General features: G+C 44.6%; 1 protein-coding gene across 1 annotated transcript in view; it reads left to right on the plus strand.

The window, feature by feature from the left end:
- Window positions 1–1,540: 1,540 nt before the first annotated feature.
- LOC130184973 (protein shisa-8) overlaps window positions 1,541–15,648 on the plus strand; it is a 100,084-nt gene continuing 85,976 nt past the window's right edge. The window contains exons 1-2 of the mRNA XM_056401119.1: window positions 1,541–4,305; window positions 4,755–5,391. Of these exons, the coding sequence (XP_056257094.1) occupies window positions 4,826–5,391 (566 nt within the window). The 5' untranslated portion in view covers window positions 1,541–4,305; window positions 4,755–4,825. The remainder of the gene's footprint in view (window positions 4,306–4,754; window positions 5,392–15,648) is intronic.

Raw genomic sequence — 15,648 nt, forward strand, 5'->3', positions numbered from 1 at the left:
CCAACTACAGCAGAGTCATGTGACCCGGGCGTGGATGCCAGTTCTACCCATTCAAACTGCCGACAAAAGCCTGATGTTAGCGGGTCTTAGCAGGTTTTTGTGACCAAGTACAAAGTAGTCCAGGAGATCCTAAAACCCAGGTGTAGTTGTAATCAATGCAGATTTCATTGTTTTGAATGTTGGTGTCAACAGGCCGTGATGCCACACGTGTTGCTTTTCCTCTGATTATGAGCAGCTCAGTGTGAAAAGCTCCAAAAGACTAAGAAACTATTTTAAGACGGATAATTCAGACGAAGAGACAATCCACTCCGTTTATTGTGACATAAACAGATCGTAGATGATATTAACACATGAAACTACCGTGAGACGAGCAGGAGAGAGAGAGAGAGAAATGATTTAAAGCAGATCTCCCATTCAGTCTGTACTCTCTGCCCTCCATCTCTCCCCCAGGACTCCTCCTCTCTTTCCATCTCTCTGCCTCTCCGTCCCTTTCATCCCTCTCTCCCTCTCGTTTTGCTTTTGAGCCGACACCCCTGCCCCCCCGAGTCTCACTGCCCTTCTTGTGTAGCTCGATGGTGGATCCGTCTTCATTCACGGCAACTTTGATGACTTTTTCTAAATGAAGGACCTTGTTTTCCATCAGAGAGAATGTGCTGAGGGCTGTTTAATGTCAGACTGGGGGGGGGGGGGGGGGGGGGAATTAGCTGATTTGTGGCGCATCACATAACTGTAGTGTTTAGCATGTGTTGGCACATGTTGGTGTGCGTTGGTTTTGCACACGTATGTGCTTTTCTTGACGTAACTCCTGATGCACTTTGCCAGAGATTTTACTGTGAGCAGCTTCAGGCCGACGAACAGCGAGCAGAGAACAAACACGTCCGGGTTTCACATGAGGAGAAAAGATTTAAAAAAAGGAGATTAAAGTTTGAAAAATGAATATTTAAGATATTAAAAACAGAATAAAATATTAAGCCGTTTTTTCTCCCGCTGCTTTTCCTCTCTGGTTTCTGACGAGGGTCTGACCATGACCCACCCAAAGGCACCACCTCTCCTTCATATGATTATCATTTCAAATTTAGTTCACGTTCAACATTTTATCTGAGATTATTTAAAACTCACAATGTTTTCTTTATCTCTGTCTTCAGTCTCTGTCCTCTCTGAATAATCTTCCCCGTCTCTTCTTCTTCTCTGGGTCTAATGTGTCACTTTCCCCTGAGATTTCCTCCTACCTGTCTGCACTTCCTTCCTATCTATATCTTTCCCCCACTCCCTCCCACTATCCCTCTGTCATTTCCTATTGCACTTGCTATCCCCACGTTTCTTAATCCCCCTCCCTTCCCTGCCATAATTCCTCTCCTCTTTCCCTCCCCACCCCCTGCTCCTCTTCTGTCAAGCCCCTTCCCTTTCTCCCCCCTCTTTTTGGAAGACGCTCGGCTGTCCTCCTCCCTCCCTCTCTTCCTGCCCTCCTCTTCCTCTCTGTTTATCTCACTCTCACTGCCTGCTTCCCTCCATCCATCCCCTTGCTCTCTCGCTCTCTCTCTCTCTCTCTCTCGCTCGCTCTCCCTAAATCAGCCCCAATAGACTGCAGCACCACACATGTTCCAGACATGCTCGCACAAAGACGAGGATGTGTGGAGGTATTAGCTCAGTAATTACGCACACACACACACACGAACATGCATCACACACACACATACACACACAGACGAACATGCATCACACATGCATGCCTGTACTGTATCACAACCTGCCTCTCATTTGTTGGACTGGCAGGCATTTTGGGAAAAATGAAAGTGGCACCGGAGAGACGGGGATGAAAAAGAGAGAGAGGATAAAAGAAGGTATAGGGCAGGGGAGGCAGCCAAAGCAAACTGAAAAGGTTAGACAGACAGGAAGTAAATGGAGATGAACGGATAAAAAAAAAAGAAAGAAGATGGGGGATGGAGGGAACATGACGGAGAAAGGACAAGGAGCGATAGTCAGGAGCCAAAAAGAAAAGTGAGAGTGTCAGTGATGAGGAGGGAGAGTGAAAGGGAGAGTCAGCAAGCGCTCATTCGCTCACGAAAGACGAGAGTGAGTGAGTGAGTGTGTGTGAGAAAGAGAGGGGAGGAGTGAGCGAGAGAGGGAGGAGTGAGTTGGAAGAGGGAGGAGTGAGAGAAAAAGAGAGAGAGATAGTGTGTGTGTGTGTGTGTGTGAGACATTGTCATCCAGTCCTGCCAGAGAACAGCAGCAGCAGCAGCGCGAGCATCACCAGCGGACGGGAATCAGACGCACTGAGCAGACGGAGGAAATTACAGGAATACTCTGATGAAGAAGCAGCAGCAACAAAGGAGGATGGAATAAAAACAAAAACAAAAAGGCAAACAAAAAGCATTTTATTGCTTTTCCTTTGCTCTTCACACTTCTGTTTGGAGCATCCCACAAGCAGAGCACCAGTGAAAACACATACATATGATATATATATAAAATTCCTATACATATATATCAAATTATGCCTGTTTTCAAAGAAGCTGCAGCCGGACAAGGACTGAATTGACAACAAAGTGAATCCAAATTGGGAGAAAATTTGCAGCATTTGCTTAAAAACTGTTGCATATCAAAGCTTTGAGATTTTTTTGTCGATTTTTTTTTTTTTTGCTCAGTGGGAGAAAAAAAAAAAAGACAAAAAAATACATTGATGCAAATGGAAAATTGGAAAAACTGGCAACTGAGTTGTTGAAGCAACAACAACAACAACAACAACAACAAAGAGCTGCTGCTGCAGACAGTCCAATATTTCCAAAAGGGGGGGCTTCTTTTTGAAAACAGGATATTTTCTGATCTGCCCTCGGTGCCACGCCGCCGTTTGGCTGTCGCATCTCCACTTGTCTCACCGAGCGGGCTGGGGGAGTATTATTCCAGCGCCGCTGAAAGTGCAGAGGGCAGTCCACGGGCTCCCTGACCCCCAAGCTGATATTTCCTCAGGGCTTGAGAGGAGAGGGTGAGGTAAGTTGTGGGAGAGAGAGAGAGAGAGAGAGAGGAGGAGGAGGAGGAGAGAGATTAAGATCAGAGCGTGAACAGAGAGACTGAAGCATCAAAGATCCCTCCGTGATGTGGGACGCTCCACTCTGGTCAAGCAGCACGTTTCTTTTTCTTTTTTTTTTTTTTACAGGCAGCAGCACTAAGACATTAAGATCACAGATTCAGTATCACCACATCAGCCCTCCCCCCTCTCTCTCTCTCTCTCTCTCTCTCTCTTCCTCCTCTCTCCTCTCCCCTTAGTCTCAGCACTTGTAGGGCAGGACTGAGCAGGCTGATAGACAGAGTACCCAGCTGGTGTCCTGGGTCTGTTAGAGACCCCGGGATCCGCAGGGGGGGGGACGGAGGGGGTTTCAGTGCAGAGTGTGCACGGAGCAGCAGCAACAGGAGCCCTGCACACGGCCAGCGCACAAAGCCATTGGACTCCTTGTGTGTGACACTGACAGAGCGCTGTCACCAGGGGGAACTGAGCTGTTTGTGAGTGTGTGTGTGTGCATGAGAGCGTGTGCGTGTGTGTGTGTGTGTGTGCGTGCGTGAGAGAAAACACGCCTCAGGTGCAAGAGGGACGCTTCTGGACTCTGTAATCACCATAGGATTTCAGCCCGACAAGAGCCCGGAGTAATGTTTTAAAGAGCACTGAGCAGCTGTTTTTTACCTGTTGTGTCTGTGGCTGGAAATAGGAAGGAACTATCCTACATAATCCTTCCAAAATAAAAGCTGAATATTTAATATCACTCATAAAGACACCAGGGGCTGAAAGAGTGGAACTACACTTCCCAAGGAGGGAGTAACGTTCACCAAAGTGGAGCAAGGTGGCAGCGAAAAGATGCCCACCACAAAAATAAAAAAGCTTCCTTTGAACAGTGACACTGAGAGTAGGAGGGTGATAGATGCGAGTTAAACTCCGAGTTGTTCCTGGACACCAGAACTGATCCGACTCCAGACTAGAGCTTCAGAGTTGTTATCCACTCAGGAATATGAGTCGGTCTGTGGAGTGAGAAGCCGTTCACGTTGGGAGCCCGTGACTGTCTGTGAGTTTTTGAGAGGAATCTGCCGTCGCTTTTTTTTTTTTTTCATTGTGTGGCAGCTCCGTCAGGAACCCAGTGTTCTCACTTTCCTCGGATTATTCATCCACTCAGCAGGGGAGCTCCAAATGCTAGAAATGCCAGAGGCAAGTTCATTCATAGGTAACACGCCCTCCTAAACTGGATTTCCTCCAAGCCTCCAGATCTGGATTTGTCTACAACCGCCTCTGCTGTCTGCTCATGACATATGGCTTTGTGAAAGGTGACACTTCCTGAATTTTAGAATATTTATTCTCTTTGATAAACACACACACACACACACACACCTACACACATACAGTAGACTGCCAGGGACTGTGATGTGTCTGTGCATGTGAGCGCCTGCTCACAAGGGATTCATTCACTCCTGTTAGGAGCATGTTGAGATGGGAGATTGATTTCTTTCCCTCGCTTCTTCCTCTGCCCTTTGACGACTATTTAGTCTCCTGTAACTGTTTGCAGTAATGAGTCCCACAACACTAATTAAATGCTGTTTTTTTGTTTTTTTCTTCCAGGCATGAATATCCTGTAGGGTTAACTCCCTCTAGTTGTCACAACTGTTGTCTCAGTGTTTTCTGTTATAGCTAAAAGCTCAGATTGATTCACTGTCTATAATTTCGAGCTCTGGACGTATTTAACTTTCTATTTCTTTGTTTGTTTTTTTAAACCTAGGAGCTTTAATTTGGGCCTCTCATTAACAATTACACATCTGAGCCATCACGAGACATTGGAGTAAGTTCAAGATGGCCGCCTCCGTGCATCCGGTCTTGATAAGCTTCTCGCTGGCCGTCCTCCTGGGTCTGACCTCTCTGGGCGGACTGAGCTCGCGGCCCTCGGGTCAGGCTTCGGCCCAGGTCCCCACCAACAACCAGACAACGGAGCCCTCTGTGTTGCCGGAGGCCGCCCTGGCCACGCCCACGCCGGACACCGAGGACCAAACGGTTCCAAGTAGCGGTAACCGATGCTGGGGTTACTATGACGTCATGGGCCAGTGGGACCCGCCCTTCAACTGTAACGCAGGTATCTACATGTTCTGTTGCGGCTCCTGCTTCTACCGCTTCTGCTGCCAGTTCAAAGTTCACAGTCTGGACCAGACTTCCTGCTCCAACTATGACACACCTGTGTGGGCCAACACCGGGAAACCGGCGGCACCCGTCACAGAGGTCCAGGAGGAGCCCGACCGGGATCGGACCCACATGATCGTGTATATTATCTGTGGAGTGGTGGCCATCATGGTGTTGGTGGGGATTTTCACCAAGCTCGGGCTGGAGAAGAGTCAGGGAGGACAGACGGACATGACCAACTCCAGGTAGGAACCGAGAGGAGAGCGCATGGTCCTGATATTGGGCGGGAAGCCGGTGATCATTGATGGTTAGATAATCGATGTGATCATGATTAGCAGTGAAATAGAGGATGATGATGATGATGATGTCACTAACAATTATCGTGGTGTTGATTTAATTTCATGTGATTTGCTTTGAATTGCTGAATGTGGACGAATGACAGGACGTCTGGATGTAGCAGCATTGTCTGATCTGACATTTAGCAGGTTAGCTTAACTTAGCATAAAGACTGGAAACAGGAAATAACTAAATGTGCCAGTCAGCGCCTCTAAATTTTAATAAACATGTTTTATCTTGTTTGTTAAATATTTACAAAAATTAAAATGTAAAAACAACAATCTGAGGTTTTTTTTGCAAAAAAACACTTTGATATAACATTGTTAGTCAGGGAGATTTGGACAGAGCCATGCTAGCTGTTTCCCTCAGTTTCCAGTCTTTATGCTAAGCTAAGCTAACTGGCTGCTGATTCCTACCGATATGAAAGTGGTATCAATCTTCTCATCTAACTCTCGGCAGGCGATTGAGTGCACTTCTACAAATGTTGAACTACTTCTTCACATTTCAGACCAACTTCTTAATTGATTGACATAAGGGACAAGAATCAGATCAAATATTAAATTCCTCTGGCGGTGGAAAGCAACGCCATTGTTAACTCTTCTTCTACTGAAGTTAGCACGCTAACTAGCTGTAGCCTCCAGTCTTCCCTGAAGACATCGCGCTGCTCGGAGGCCGTATTATTATATCATAACCTCTTGTCTCCACCCTGACATAATGTAGTAAAAGAAGATGAGGCGTGGTTTAATTAACATGTGGTCAACCTGTTTTAGCTAGCTTAACCCTCCTGTTGTCCTCGGGTCAAATTTGATAAGTTTTCTTTCACGTAAATTGCCTGAAAATAACATGTATGGTTCCTCACTACAAACCTAATTAATGATCAATATTTTCATACAATTGTGGGGTTTTTATTCAAATTTATAGCAACTGTGGGACAATGGGTCACACTGTTGAAATGGTTTGAAAACAGTATCCTGACTAAACTTTGAGCTGTACCTGTCTGTGATAATCCATCAACACGTTCGTCTGATCGTAACTATAATCAAAATAATTCAAAATGTTGTTTTTAGTTCTTTTTTACCCAAAAACGAGATATATTTTTATGCAAATGAGGTTTATTGACCGTAAAACTCCAAAAGAAAGTGTAAAAGTCGCAGTAATGAGTTGGAATGAAGGCGACTGAAAAGGTGTGATTATTGGGTAATAACATGTTTGATAACCAGGAAGATGATTCGAAGGTTTCACTGTTAGTCCTGGTGACGACTCGCAGCGCTGCGTTTGAAATCTGCATCACATCAGCGTTTGTGTGTGTGTGAGTGAACGTGTGAATGTGCTCGTATACGTGTGAGAAGGTCACCAGCTGGGTAATGAATCAAGTGTCTGAATCACAGCGAGGTGATAATGGGTGTGATGTCTGTTTGAAACCAACAAGGGAGCGAGCGGCGCAGAGGAAGAGAGGGAGCGAGGACCGGATGGAGGTTCAGGCGATAGGATGGAGATTCAGAAGCACAGATGTCAGGTGATAGTAAGGGAGGAGTTTGGGGGGGGGGGGTTGTGTTGTGTTTCCTCTGTATTGGTTTAGCCCTTTCACATTGATGGGTGATTGATCGCTGTGACACAACTATGACTGTGGCGATGTGCGGCCTCCAGTGAACAATGAGAAGGGAGGTTTTTGGAAGGGTGGGATATTGAGCGGATGTGACTGGAGCACAGCCAACAGCTAATTCTAGTACAGAGAACTGTGTGTATGTGTGTGTGTGTGTGTGTGTGTGTGTGTGTGTGTGTGTGTGTGTGTGTGTGTGTGTGTGAGCAGCCAGCCTATTGGGTGTTAAGAGTTGTGCCGTGGGGGCTCCTTTAAAATCCTGTCATTACCGGATCCCGTCTCAAGCTTCCAGGGGAAGATGAGAAGCAGACGAGGAGGAGGACAGCCGTGGACATCAGCGCTCGGTGACGTTACACCTCACCGAGCCGCCCACCACGCCGCGAGAGCTCAGGGCGTCTCTCGCCGCAGTTTCACCCCCATCAACCAAGAGGGAAACGTAAACCTGAGTCAGGCGATTGTTCCCGAGATATTTCTGATCCGTTGTTGGCCGTCTTCACCAGATGCAGGTCAAACTGTCAAAAGAAATGTTTGCCGTTTTGTCTTGAAGTTTCCCAGAGGTGACTCGTGTACAGACAGATGTTGGCAAACATCTGTACTGCATACACACTGAAGTGTCCTGGAGCGAGACACTGAAACTCTACTCACTTCGTTCACTTTGACCTTCCTGGATGAAGACGTTCTTTTTTTCTTTTAGTGAAATAAACAATGAAATAAATAAAACAGGGTATTGAAATGATCATTATCAGATCGAGGCCTTCAAGTCCTCACAAGGTGAACTGGTTCTGATGAAGAAAACCTCCCAGTAACAGCAGTAAAAAGTAAAACTGAGTGAGAGAGTTTCTTGTATGTGGATAACAGAAAACATGAAGACACATTTATTCATTTCTGTTCTGGATTTTTTGTCAAATTTAATTATCTGTTGCAAGATAATTATTTCTGCAAAATAAAATTTGTGCTCAATCTGACACAAATATTAATAATTCAGACTGTGTTGGTTTGAACTATAATGATGTTTTGATCTTACACCAGCAGAGAAACTCAACCAGAGCCGGACCTTGAGAAGTGACTCATGTAGTGATCTTGGAGACGAGTCAGTGAAAATATCTGAGTATTTCTATTTATACTTCACTACATTTCAGTGAAAATATTATATTTCTTTCTGCTCTATATTTATTGGACAGATGTTTTGAGTCACTCTGAAGGTCAAGATTTTAAATCCAGAAACATGATGAGCTCAGAGAAATAACAGTAATCAAGTAATCATGAAAACAGTAACGTGAGTGGACGACATCGTGGTGATGTTACTTCTACGTAAATAAAGCATGTCAATACTCGTCTCCCTGCATTTGTCGAATGAGGATTTGTCATCCACGTCTGTGTGTGCAGACGGATGGATTTGTTGAGTCGTCATGTTTCAGCACGAGCGAAACTCTCACGTGTATCTCGGGGTTTTTCTGAATCTGCTTCAAAACATGCAGAGAACAGAAGAACCCCCCCCCCAGGGGAGTGTTTGTGTTTTTAACTCACAGGACGGGAAAAAGGTCAGAGACAGAGCGATGACCACAGGGCGGGAGAAGAGAGGGATGAAAGACGGCTGCTCTGGGGAAAGTGAATACTGAGAAGCTGTTGGACTCATTTTACCTGTTCAAACGGATGAGAGAGAGAGAGAGAGAGAGAGAGAGAGAGAGAGAGAGACAGAGACAATGGCACAGGGCTGTAGTGATGTGGTGATAAAGGAGCTGAAGCATGAAGATGTGAGAGATGAGAGGATGAAGGGAGAGAGTCAGAGAGCGGGTGTGATGCTGCTGGTGTGCGGCGGAGAGCTGTGGACGAAGGGTCAACGACAGACTCACTGGTGTGGACGTTTAACCCTCCGAGGTCGGAGGGTATTTTTAAGATACTTGCATATGAGAAAATACCCAAGAGTCAATCTCAGCTCTTTCTATAACGAGGTTCCATATTTAACTCTCACTGTGCAAAGACATCATTTGGCTCAAATGCTGAAATTCACATCTCTCGTGAAAACAAAGCTTGACTGATGAATTGTTTTGGTGCTTGAAACGTGTTCGCCAAAGTGTTAGGTTCCTAAAAATAGAGCAACATGTGAGAGAAATAGTAGATGAACGTCTTGTCTGTCACTTTGCTTAGAGACGTTGTAGCTGCAGCTCTGAGTCACAGATTATCTGACAAACAGAAAGTGGAGAGTCGACAGATTCTATCAGCATTTAAATCATATTTCTGCTCTTTATTATCACACAGATATTAATAGGAACATCCATAACCCTAACCCGACCTCAGAGGGTTAAAGACACTGAGCTTTGTCCAAAACCTGATGCGACACGTGTTTCTGTAATTAAAGCCACTAAACGTCTAAAATCTTTTATTTAGTTTAGAAAATATCAATAAATAACTATATCAATAAAACTCACTGAGGCCTCTGTGTGTGTGTGTGTGTGTGTGTGTGTGTGTGTGTGTGTGTGTGTGTGTGTGTGTGTGTGTGTGTGTGTGTGGATGCACCCTGGTGAAATTGTTTATAATATTCATGCACAGGCGTCACATTTTAAAATTCATATTCTCACCCTGAATACATTTGACAGCAAGACTCTTTCACCCAGCTGTGAGTCTATGTGCAGCCGTGTGTGTGTGTGTGTGTGTGTGTGTGTGTGTGTGTGTATATGTGTGTGTGCATTCAACAAATAATTCCAGCCATAAAGCTGTTAAGGTGGTAATGCGCAGAAACCTTGGGTCAGGCAATCACAACAGGCAGCGGCGCAATGAAACATAGCACGCACGCACACACACAACCCTCTTTATAATGGCGCAGACCCCCCCACCCTGCCATCACCCATCACCTCCCCCACCCCCCACCGCGTCCCCTCCATCACAGCGCTCCTCACCTCCCAAGCGGCTGGGTGTTTTTGTTTTGCTCTCAGTCTGTCTGCTGCTGCGTCTGTTGTGTGGAAACTGCTGCAAAGCAAAATTAAAAATGAATTATATCCTTTGATACGTGACTCAGCCGAGGGAATTAACGTACAGTACCAATCAATTAACGACAGCTGGGCTCATGAGGACACACACACACACACACACACACACACGAGGGCCTCTCAGACACAGCGCAGTAAACAGGATGATGTCAGCACACAAGTTTAAAGCTGACATTTTGCATCAGGACGCGCAGAGATGAACGTCGCTAACATATAGACTCTGACCCGGGGCCCCGACCGCCTCGCACACTGATGCTCTGCACATAGACCAATGTGAAAATACAACTGTAGAGCATTAATGAAAACACAATGTTTAACAGCCAATAGCATCAATAATCACACAGGCAGAAGAAAAGTTATTAAAGTTATTATTTAGTCACATGAACACACGCCACCTGAGGCCTGAGTTATCATTAATGCAAAAATCAATCCAGAGATCAGTTTGGCATGAAGATGAAGATGAAGATGAAGATGTTGATGGAGAAAATAAAGGGAACTCATGATGAAGAAGCAGCTGTTGGTTAACTCAGCACTGACCTCATTAACTGGATGGAGAGACGTCAGGCGACTCACAAGCTCCTGCCTTTTGGTTTGATGGAACAAGTGACCACTTCACACACACACACACACACACACACACACACACACACACACACACTCCCTTTAAAAGCATTGTGCCACTTATCATAAGTTATTCTGCTGAAGAGCCATGTGTTCAAGGGCACGGGCGATTGAACGACCCACCGGGGATCCGAACAGCCATTTCCCATTGGCCGTTCTGTTCCTTTACTGTATTGTGTTTCATCAACGGCGCTCTCTGTTTCCGTTATTGTTCAGCCACAGCGGCGCTTTTCATCATCGCCCCTGACAGCTGTTTAGAGCCGAGAGATAAACATGTGCACACGGCTCCACATTTTCTCAAACGGTTACTGCAGCGGACAGATGAACATTTCATGGTGAGCTCTGTGTGTGTGTGTGTGTGTGTGTGTGTGTGTGTGTGTGTGTGTGTGTGTGTGTGTCATAACTTGACAATGGGAGCTTTAGCTGCTTTACCATCTAGAACAAAGGTCACACACAGCAGGAAGACGTGCTGATTAAAGCATCAAACACAAAGTGAAGAAAAAACAAAACACATCAAACATTTCTTTAAATTGACTTTCACGAAGAGAAACTCGTCGGTGATGTGAAGTGTGTCTTCAGGCGTCCGCGCTGATCTCACCTCTATTGTTAGAGCTGTTGCTATTCTCACCTTTCATTAACAAGAGCTTGTGTATTTCAGCAAAGCACAGTCGGCCTGGTTTGCCTCGTTAAGCTCACTTCCTGCCTCCGTGCTCCATCTGAACCCAAAAATAAACTCTTTGATGCTGCAGCAGAAGGAGAAAATAGACTCTGACCCTCCCAAAGTGCACAGTTAACGCAGATCAGCAAATAATCATAATTATTATTGTTTACGCCTGTTATTAGTCACTGTGCATATTTAGGGAAAGGTTGATAATTGTGGATATTTTCAACCTGAGCTTTATTTCTGTGCCATCACAATGTGTTGAGCATTTCATAACCGGCTTCACTTTGCCAGTAAAAACTCTCCGAGGCCAAAGTCATCTCTGGACTTTAAAACACACATTTTCAGCTCTAAATCACACAGTGCAGTTACTCAGCTGAGTGTTGGGTGAAAGTTTTCTTTCACTGCATTTGTACTTGTTGGAGCGCACACATCCAAATAAAGGGTTTAGGAGGTTTTAACCAGCACAGTTGGAGTAAACAACTCGGAGAAGTCGCGCTGCGCTGTTGGATGTCGGCTCAGTGCGTTTCATCCTTCCTGAAGCTCAGACCAACCCGCTTTTATCTCGTCCAACCGCGGCGGTTCTGATGTAATCACAGTTTTATGATGTTCACATGTCCTGCTGTGCAAGAAATGTAATTTGGTGTGTGACCGATTTGTTGACCTACAGATCCTCTTCAACATTTCACACACGTGACGCGCAAATTCACACAGTGTTCATGTTTCAGGCGTGACGAGCTGCTGAGATTCACAGATACATTTAATCCATGATGACATCTACAGAGCTTCTGGTCTGAGATGCATTTTTATAATCCAACGATACTTAGATACAGATACAAATACTCCTGTAAATAAATGCTAAAGTTCTACTTGTAATGGAGAATTTTAGTTTTGCTACTTTTACTTATTTAAAGACCCTCTGATGAAAATCAAGTTTTTAACCTTGTTAACATTCATATCATGTTTTTTTTTTTTTTTTTTTTTTTATTTAGTATATTTTTTGGTGCTTTTTATGCCTTCATTTGACAGGAAAGTAGAGAGACAGGAAGTGGTGAGGCAGAGAGGGGGAACGACATGCAGTAAAGGCCGTCCGATGCGGGACTCGAACTGAGGCCGACTGCAGCGAGGACTGTAGCCTCTACACATGGGGCGCCTGCTTAGACCACTACGCCACCCAACGCCCCCATATCATGTTTTTTATAAGAGACAAGACAACACCATGACTGAGTGTTTCCTGTCAACTTGTGGGGACGGGGGGCGGGGCTAAATAAACCTGAAACCTTGTCAGTACAGCGAGAGAGAGTTAGCATTAGCACAACCACTAACACTGTGTCAGCCACTGCCAGTTACAAGCTAACAAACAACATGAACAAATAAAAGATGCTAACTACGCTAACTCTTCTGAACAGACACTAACTATGCTAATTGTCCTGAAAAGATGCTAACTAGCTAACTGTTCTAAAAAGATGCTACCTACACAACCCATTCTGAACAGATGCTAACTGTGCTAACGGTTCTGATCCGTCTGCTAGTCTCTGGTTCTGGTCTCAGACTCCTCCTCTGAGTCTGGGTCTGACTGAGGCTCAAACATGTGGCTGAGTCTCTCTGATGTTTCCTCCTCTCACCATCTTGATGCTCTCTGCTCTTTCACCTGTCCACCTGGAGCCAGCAGGTGGTGGGCGGGGCTAAAGGCCTGATCCACATTTCTCAACCAGGAAGTGAGAGCAGATGAGCTTCAAGCCCCAGTTGTCCATTTTCTTTCCCACTTGTTATGTGGAAAAATCATGTTAAACAAATTATGAATCATAGCAGAGGATTTTTATAAAACATGTCTGAAGAGGAACTTTAAAACATCTGCCACAGCTGGATGCACAGGCGTGTCCCACAGAGGCAGCTGTATCAGTTGTGTTATGATTGTAACTCCACACCACACCTCAGTGCAGCAGAGCTCACAGACAGATTGCTGCAGAGCGCTGAAGTTCCTTTAGCTCAACTGTTGCTGCAGTGGCTCCAAACCACATCAGCTGATCTCCATATTTTCTCCTTTCCTCGCCCTGTTCCTGCTCACTACATCGATTTCTTCCTCCTCCTTCCTTCCGTCCCCCTTTGTCATGTTTCCTTTTATTTCCCTCTTCTCCTGTTTCTTCACTTCATCCTCTTCTTTCCGCCCTGTTGTCTTCTGCGGTCTCTAACGCTGCATGTGCCAAAGGAAATCAGGCTGGACAGTGTTCATGACAGCTGCTCAGATTTAAGAACAAGACTGCCTGATATTCTGAGTATTTATAGAGTATTTGTAAGATCCTTGTGGGCTCTTAACGCACGTTAGAAAAGCTGTGAGAATTGGATGGAAAACATCTAAAATTGTGATCTTATATTTAACATAAACACTCATTTCTTAAAACACAATCAAAATCATCAATATGAAAAAGATTGCATTGAATTGAGCTGATTGAGGCTTTTAGAGATCAGAATTTACTGTGTGTTTTTGCACAATCATGGTTCCTGTGTGTAGAGAAACTTCCAGCAGAGTGAAAGTATTCTGTCCTCCAGTTCTCTCTTATTACGTATTATTATTATTATTTTATTCCTCACCACAAGCACAAAGTATTCTCTAACCTTTCCCACGTCTTACCTTTCTTTCTTTCTTTCTTTCTTTCTTCTTTCTTTCTTTCTTTAGATAATAGTTGAAAATGCAGCAGCCCATCCTGCAGCTGCAGTTCCCTCCTCTCATCTCCTCTCCTCTCTCTGCTCTGACTCTAATTTAGTTTCATGCCTCCTCTTCATCTTCCCGTTTCCTCTTCTGAGGGATGTTCGTACCCGTGCTCCCACATTACCACTAATATTTACTGCTTGTCTAGCACAGGATAAGTGGCTAAAAACCGCATTTCTGGAGAAGACAAACTATAGATAACTGAAGTGTGATTACTTCATAATCAGGGGTTTATTTCTGAGCAGAGCTGTGGGCTGTCAACAAGGATCTGTGTCACTTTTCACTTTGTAAATTAGAGGCGCTGTGGGAGGTTTGTGGGAGGCGCCATTGTTAAAGTGTGTGAATATATCCTCTACATTCACTCCAGCACAGCTCTGCTAACACACTACTTGTGTGCGTAGTCTGCATGGAGTTTGGGAACACGCCGTCCGACGTGGGCTCCGTTTTCACTCCAGTGATCCCGGTAATGGTCGAGTCCCACTGTAGATTGACGCCGGCTCCAAGTCGCCCTGACAGAAAATCAACTGCTTACATGAAGCTGTTTGCTGGAGCAAGCAACACCGCTGTCTGTGTACTGTAGCTGGTCATCTCTCTTTCTCCTCCTCCTCTAACTCACTCACTCTCACTCAGCTCTATCTATCTATCTATCTATCTATCTATCTATATCTATCTATCTATCTATCTATCTATCTATCTATCTATCTATCATCTATCTATCTATCTATCTATCTGTCTATCTATCTATCTATCTATCTATCATCTATCTATCCATCTATCTATCTGTCTATCTATCTATCTATCGGGCGTCTTTTCATTTCTTTGCCATCTGCTCTTCAACCTCCTGGTTCCTTTTTCATCTTTTAATATCTTTCAGTCAGTGGAGCAAAGAAGATGAAGAAGAAGAACAGCTGGAGAGTAGAATATTCAAATAACAAGTGCTGTATTCATTTTTATTTTATTATTGTTAATTATTTAAAAACACCATTTGTAATTTTTTTATTAATTCATATATTATATTGTTATAATTTACAAATCCTGTTAATAACCAAGACAAATATAGAAGAATTATAGCAGAGGGAAAGTGAAATCTACACTCAACTTAAAAAATCTTTCCACTAGAGCCTTGATGACTGTTAGCACGCACGCTAGCGCTAGTCAGTCACAACAGCTGTCAGAGCTTCTCTGTACCTGTTTACTCCCACCTGGCCTCCTGTACAGCACGACCTCCGATAAAGAGTGAGGTGGATAAAAACTCTCCAAGCTAACAAACTTCCTTATTGACAGCGAGCCCGTTAGCTCGGTCGCTAACGGGACAAGACGTTTAAACAGTTCGTTCGAAAGACGGATTTTTGACCGCTGAGTTCTGACTCAAATCTGTGAATCTGTGAATCTGTGGATCTGTGGATCTGTGGAGCTCTTTATTCTCTGAAAGAGCAGATTCAAAAACACAGTGAATAACGTCGTGTTCACAATCTCTTCCAACAATCATCAACATGAAGAACCAGAAGCTGCAGTTCCTCTAACGACCACTAGAGTCTGCTCCAACAGTGAGTCAGTCCCCATAGACTCCCATGTTAAAATGTCCAA

This window comes from Seriola aureovittata, chromosome 17 (genome assembly GCF_021018895.1).
Source record: "Seriola aureovittata isolate HTS-2021-v1 ecotype China chromosome 17, ASM2101889v1, whole genome shotgun sequence".
Classification (NCBI taxonomy): domain Eukaryota; kingdom Metazoa; phylum Chordata; class Actinopteri; order Carangiformes; family Carangidae; genus Seriola; species Seriola aureovittata.